At 36.0% G+C, this 7507-nt stretch overlaps 1 protein-coding gene across 1 annotated transcript; it reads left to right on the forward strand.

Moving 5' to 3' along the window:
- Nucleotides 1-1816: 1816 nt before the first annotated feature.
- On the forward strand, nt 1817-7121 carry vip (vasoactive intestinal peptide). Its single transcript, XM_074676085.1, has 6 exons — nt 1817-1968; nt 2706-2810; nt 3443-3547; nt 4546-4671; nt 5565-5676; nt 5998-7121. Coding segments are annotated over exons 1-6 (459 nt in total). The 5' UTR covers nt 1817-1966; the 3' UTR covers nt 6007-7121.
- The last annotated feature ends 386 nt before the right edge of the window (nt 7122-7507 follow it).

Consider the following 7507-nt stretch of genomic DNA (forward strand, 5'->3'; position numbering starts at 1 on the left):
TCCTTGTGGTTCTTTTTTGTTTATTTTGTTTTTTTTCGTTCATTCATATGTTTGCTTGTAAAAATGTGGATATAAATGGATGCAGTAGGACTTTGACAACATTGTTGAGGAATTAAGTATTTGTGTCATGAACAGACAATTTACAAGCTAAAAAAGGAAATGTTCAAAGCTCATATAATGCATCTAACTACATCCGTTTAATATGGTTTTATTGCTTGCATAGAGTAGAGAGCATTGTTGCTATGAGAAGTCTGAGAAAACACATCAAGTGTTTAAAAGTATCAACCTGTTTGCAGAAATTTTAAGTTGGACATAAACTTACTTCTTCACTGCATTTTTTTTTTTAAATCTTTGCAATTTGTCTTTCTTCTCAGTCAAAGGTCAGAAGATTAGGGGCGGGTAAGGGCCAAAAGACTGAACTTATTTGTTCACTAAGTATAAATATTAAACAAGGATTCAGAAGGTTATAAGGGTTAAGTATTGTTTTTTATTTATTTGAATCTCTAGCAATGACCTGCTTTGTCCTGAGCTTATAACATGGCAAATGAGAAATATATGACCTTTGTGGTTGTCATTTATAGCTGAAACCTTTGGCAGCTGAATGTACATGACATTCAGGTCTACAAAAGAAATTCCTAACCATAACAATAAATCGCATTTCATGGTGTATTTTCATATAAAGATGTATTGCATCAAAGAATTTTGTATCATTTTGTATCATAATAGGTTGTGTTGAATTGTATCCTATCACAGCTTATCAAAGCTAATGTATTACAGCAGAGCATTTTGTATTGCATTGTGTTGTATCCTGTTGTATCATATAGTTTTCTACTGTACTGAATGGTATCATATTAAAGCACACCATATATCACACCATAGTAGATTGACTGAGACTGAATGGTACTACACAGTACTATATCATGTTAATGTATTCTAATCATGTGCATGTGGCAGCTGATGGTAATCTTAACAAAGGAATTTACCATGATATTAAATGGTGTGGCATTGTAACATGTTGTATAATTTGGATTTACATTGTATCTTGACATATACTATCTTATCCCATCCTGTCCCATCTACTTGTATCAAAACATATAACATTATAAAACCATATCACATCTTTCTCTATACAATTGAAAAGTGTTAATGATTTCTATTTAGGATGCGAGAAAAAAAACTTGGCATTCAGTGTTACTTTTTAAACCGCTGTTTATTGTTGACATTGTTGGAGGAACTTCAAAACATTATGCCAACCACATCCTAAATGGAGGATTTGTAGAATGAAACTGTTCATGCAACGAGTCATATGACTAATAGTAAACAAATATCTTAATTTTTTTTGTTGTTGTTTTTAATAGGGATTATTTATTTATGTAACAAGCCATCACAGTGTTTCTGTAATTTCTGGAGTTAAGAACAAAGGAGATTTGATGCTGTTTTACTCCATTTCTAGCTTTGCCTCAATACTTTATGCTACTTTTGCTGAAAAAACACGAGCTTATTGTATTAAGTTGCAAATGTACCATTCTGATTTCCAATCTTATTTTTAATTTCTCCCCTTATGTGGAGCCAAATCAGCTGGGACTAGAGTAAACTCCATGGGAAATCATCAGTGAGTCAAAGGCATTAGTTACAGCATATATATGAGTTATTTCTACGGTTAGTTAGACGAAAAAAGAAAAATCTCCACCTAATATTACCATGGGCCTGTTAAGCTCTGACCGTGAGCAGGATCAATGACGAAAGCAGAGACCTACTGACGTCTCAGGCCCCTGATCAAATCTGAAGTCCCCCACCATTCCATGAGAAACATCCAGGTGTATAAAACGGGAGCAGACGTGAAGGCAAGAAAGGCAGAAGCATCAAGAGTCAGAAGTACCAGAGTGGAAATACAGCGGCAGCGCCAGATCAGAACCTTGGACAGCGCAACAGAAGGAGCAAAAAGCAGAGCACATTCTCAGAGCACATGTAAGATTTTATGTTCATCTTAAATGTTATATGTTTTTTTCACCTTCTCTTAGGTCTTTTAAACCCTGTTTTTGTTCCTCTTGAGCGCAGTCTACTTTTGGATAAGTATCGTGTTACGTACTGAGTTTGACATCGAATTGATAAGGTAAAATAAACTTACCGATAGCAGTTCAACAATTAGAGGTGGTTTGTGGTTGAGTTGGCAACAGAAGCGCAGCGTCTCCGTGGTCCAGACTAATGTTTTGTTGATGGTTTGATGGCATTGCGCGCAATTACGCACTGGATTTCTTTGAGTTCTAAATTTCCAGTGAGCCAATGCTCAGTGCCCTGGCATTCGTGATCGTTCTTGGTTGGAAAGTGGGGATTTACAAAGTTTTATAACCACTACTGGCAGAAGAGAGGAATTCATTTTTGTGGTGAACTAACTTGAGCGTTTGGACGCATAGAAGTGAGAACCACCTCCACACATTATGAACAGATTGGCAGTTTCTTCCTATCACAAAGAGATGAGTTTTTGCTGTTAGCCGTGCGTAATTACGCACCAAACTCATCTTCTTTGTGTCAATCTTCTTTAAAAACATTAACGATCACATAGGAATTTTTTTTATCGGTTTTTGGGTGGATGCTGAAGTAATCTTTTCACTGTCTCTTCTATTTCTACCATCACACTTTCCTCTGACAATCGATCACTTTTTGCTACTTGATTATTGAATCCTATGCTCGTTTTCCATCCTCAGGTGTAAAGCGATGTTACAACGAACCGGACCCCAGTTGATTTTCCTAATAGCCCTGTGCAGTGTGTTTTACTCCCGGACTCTGAGTCTACCGTACACATCCATGAGGTAAGGGATTCTGTGCTCTTCCAGCCCTGTGTGAAAAGACAAATTAAACTTTAAAACTCGTCTTTATATTCCTTAATCCAAACATCGAATGAGGAAATTTCAAGAATGATGTAAAATATTTTAACAGGTACACAAAGTCAAAAATATGTAAAGTTGATTTATCTCAATTTAAAAATAAATGTACTTTACGGGTTGTTATAGTGCTATTATCATCTTAAGATGATTCACATGCGTCAAAATGTTTGTATAATTATGTGTTTTGTTGTGCTGTTTATTTGATTCCCTCGACAGCACCTGAAGAGTCTACAAGTCTTATTGCAAAATACAATTTAATGTATGGCAACATGTTCGAATTTATATGGGACGAGATCCTAAACAATTTAGAGAGTCCTAATTTACCCAGATGGGACCCACCTCATTCCTTCGTTGTTATAACTTCGGAGCTCACTGAAACCTTGGCACTGCTCGTTACAGGCTATCACAAATATCCCTCCAACGATTTAATTGTCAGAAAGAGAGCTTTGGCACACTAAAGCCATTTGATATCTGTATTATTTTCTCTATTTTAAATACTCTATTGTTGTGTCAGTTGTGACCAGTTTCCCGTATTCTCTCCCTGTAAAATGGAGCAGACCGTCAAGACACGCAGACGGTCTGTTCACCAGCGGATACAGCAAACTGCTCGGACAGCTCTCAGCGCGGAGGTATCTGGAGTCTCTGATTGGAAAACGGGTCAGGTAGGTGATCTACCACGGACCCACGTTTCATCTTATCGTTGAGATCTAAATCGACACTGAATCTACCGGCTTGACTGGAGCTTACTGGGTAGACCCGGTCTTCATCCTTTAGAATATTGTTGATTCAAAATTATATATGTCGTAAAAGAAGAGATTGAGATGACTTAACTAATGATTTAAAGTTTTGATCCTAATCCATAGAGAGCAGCGTTTGAATGTGTCTCTCTACCTGTATTTCCGTTTCTGCAATAGATGGAGGTCACAGAATAAAAACCTTTCTTGCCAGGGTGAGCAGTTTGAAAATTGAAGGTGGCTAAAAATGTTTTTCAGATTGATGCTCACCACTGGAGAATGGCTCAATTTTCACCTTCTAGTTTAAAACGGTGTCCACGTAAATGGTGTTTGAGTAGCTTTTTGAGAATTCATGAGTTCATGAAGAATTCACCAAACTGAGCAGAGACAAAGGCAAGACAAGGATTTGTATTTTGAACTTGTATCTTTACATTGTATATATATATATATATATATATATATATATATATATATATATATATATATATATATATATATATATATATATATATATATATATATATATATATAACATTTATTGTAAATACTATACTGCTACTGTAGAATTCTCTTTGACCTCAGATTTTTTCAGACACCATTGGGCCACTCGCTGAACAATGTGTGTACTCTAACACCACTGAAGCTTCTGACATTTGCAAGAGAAACCTGGACCTGTCCAATGATGCATTTTTTAATTTACTAAACATTTTAAAGGTTAATTTATGCCGCAATCTGTTTAGTACATGTTAGTAAAACAGCCAGGAGGGATTCAGTCAGGCACAGAGAAGAAGACACCATGAATAACAGATCCTGAGCTTCACTGACGTTTACATCCCAACCTGCAGCTCTCTCTCCTGTGATGAAACCTTAATTCATCTATTTTTCTCCTCTTCTGTTTTTTTTTTCTATTTTGCTCTGGTGTGCAGTGATGAGCTAATGGATGAGCCAGTGAAGCGCCACTCAGATGCCATTTTTACAGACAACTACAGCCGCTTTCGCAAACAGATGGCAGTCAAGAAGTACCTCAACTCAGTCTTAACGGGGAAAAGAAGGTACTTAGAGGTTACTTCTTCCTTCACTTGTTTTTTCTCCCTCTGCAAAGACAACTACAACTCCCTGACTTATTAAATCCCCCAATGCATCTAAATTCTTCTTAAGTCAACTTAAAGTTTGTTTTTATGGTATATTTTTAAAATAACCATAGTTGAAAAAGGGTTTTACAAGCTTAAAACACAATCATATGATGCAAGGACAAAGTTTATTTTTATGTTAACCTGACTTAAAAATCTGAGGTTTATTTCCATCTTTTTTTCCCCACAAGATTATTATGATAGGGTCTGTTTAAAAAACAGACTCAAACAACCAAACAGTGCTTCAAGGTCTTTTTCTGCTGTCCCTTCTGAGATACTGAATTGAGTTCATACATCTTACGTTTTCTTTCATCCAGAGTACAACACAGACAAATTTCATACAACAGATGGCCTCTAAACTGCAAACATAAAACAAACTCATGTTACAAAAACAGGTATTTAGTAAACAACAAACATCACTTAAAGAGGAGAAGTTTAAAGCTTTAAATGTGCAGAGCAGGAATGTTGGTTTATCTCAGCCGTTGAATCATTTACAGAGGTCCGATATCAGCCCTCATCCTGCACTTTCTCTACCAGTTACACTTTCAATCAACTGTTATTTCCACTCAATAAATGCACAAAAAGCCTCCCAAAAATAGTCTGTAAAACAAGAACAACAGGACATATTGTGTATGGCTGAAACTGCACCGACAAAGAAATTAATACAGAGTCATTTCATGGCAAATGTTCCATTTATCATCCATTATGCCGTTCCACACTGTGTTGCAAAATTTTAAGTTTCTGTGAGAAGCATGACTTGAGAAACATTAACCTTACACACTCTTTCTACTTCCGCATTAAACAAACACAAACAGCCTAGAAGATCCTGTAACCAGTGACCCTGAAGACACCATCGATGACCCCAACGCCTTCCAGGACAGCTACAGTGACATTAACGTAGATCATCTCCTGAACAACTTTCAGCTGGTAGGAACAAACACAAAAATATTTGCTGTCTGATTTTCCTCCTTTAATTTTTCCTAATATTCCCTGCAGATGTCAGATTCATATTTTGACTTTAAATCATACAGAATGATTAACTATAATGTAGACATATACGATCAAAGAGGCCGTGCACACCTACATGCAACTTTCACATAAAACAATAAGTATATGTGTGGAAGTCAAGAGGCTAACAATCAATAAATCATGAAATGCAGAGTTGATATTTAGGATTTTCAACATCCAGTTATTCTGTATCAGTAACCATCTCCTCTGTCTATTTCCTCCCTCTCCTGTCCTCTGCAGCCACTTTGAGGAGGGGTCCACGCTTCAGTGAATACCTCAAGTCATCCTCATGAAACTGCCCACTCCAAAAACAACACAGTATTAATCCAAAGGACATTTGAAAGTCAAACCAACCTGATGATGTGTTCTCTATCAATCCATACACACAGTTCATGTTTACACTGTATATATAAAGAATATATACACAATACTAAAAGGAGATCTTAGCCCAAGCACTCTTTGGGACAGCAACTCTGAGCAACCATGTGCACTTTGTTAAATAAGGGATAAAATTTGACAACTGGCAGCAGTAAATAAACAAAAGAAGTAACAGTTTTACTTCTTTCCAACATCACTGTTGTCAATTAGTGGAACTGTTTCCCTCCTGTAGTGACTTTTTAAGAAATCACATCCAAATTTTAGCCAGATTTGTCACCACCACTTACAACTTCCTACTATCGAATGCTAATAGAACAGCATTCAATCTGGATACAACTCTCATGAACTTTTAGCAAGGTAGAGCATTTAATCTGTGTCCTATGAATGTTTCGGTCCAATGTTACCTTGCTTCTAAGTGACCAATGTTTTTTTCTGACAACTTCAAAATTAAAATTTGTCACTCTGACCCAAATTAAAGTGAAACTGATCTATTTATAATTTCAAGACAACACATTTTACAAAGAGAGATGTTTCTATTTATTTCTTTGATCCAGTCTTTACAATAAACCTTTAGCTGTAAGTGGAAGAAAAATGTCAAATTAACTTTTAAGAAATTGGATTGTCATTGGTAAATTATCATCGTTTGATGATAAAAATAAGACAGAGGGGGAGTGAGAGCAACACGTTTTAAATGAACCAGATGCATATAATCACTTTATACTACTCAACATGTAGAGCAGAGATGTTATAACTGAGCATAAACCTGCCTTTAGTGCATATAGTGATGTACACCAGTCACCAAATAAAAGATATTGGTTTATTTTTCAAAGCTGAGTCTTTTGTCTGGCTGATTGTTTGACGGTTGACATTTTAGAATATGAGTTTCACTAATGTGGATTTTTGAGATATAACATGTAAAACTTAAGTTCATTCATTAGCACCCAAACTGGAAGGGGAACCCAAAGGCTCAATGAACCCTTCAACTACAACAGATGTGTTTATGTGTTTCTAATTAACAGAAAAGCTTGTGATATGATCCTACATATCAAGAAGTGACATGTTGACGTATGTTGCTAATTAGCAAGTAACCTTCACTTCTTTCTCATATGTGCCATAAACAACACTGAGTGTGACTTACATTCCTATCAGTGTCTCTGTCTGTCTGTACTGACCCAGAAAAAAAAAACACCCCATCATCTTTCCATCTGTCAGAGTACTGCAGGGAGCACTTGTTAGACCTCTTTAGAAGCTTAATAATACTTACTGATTCTATCCACTAAATAGACAATTTCATTTAAGAATAAAAGAGTCACAGTATTTGTTTTCCTGCCCTTGTTAAAAATTGAGTTGAAATTTCAGACCATTTAAAATC

Source organism: Halichoeres trimaculatus, unplaced genomic scaffold, assembly GCF_033239565.1.
Source record: "Halichoeres trimaculatus isolate MK-OKI-2021-1 unplaced genomic scaffold, fHalTri1.1 fHalTri1_scaffold_8, whole genome shotgun sequence".
Lineage (NCBI taxonomy): Eukaryota > Metazoa > Chordata > Actinopteri > Labriformes > Labridae > Halichoeres > Halichoeres trimaculatus.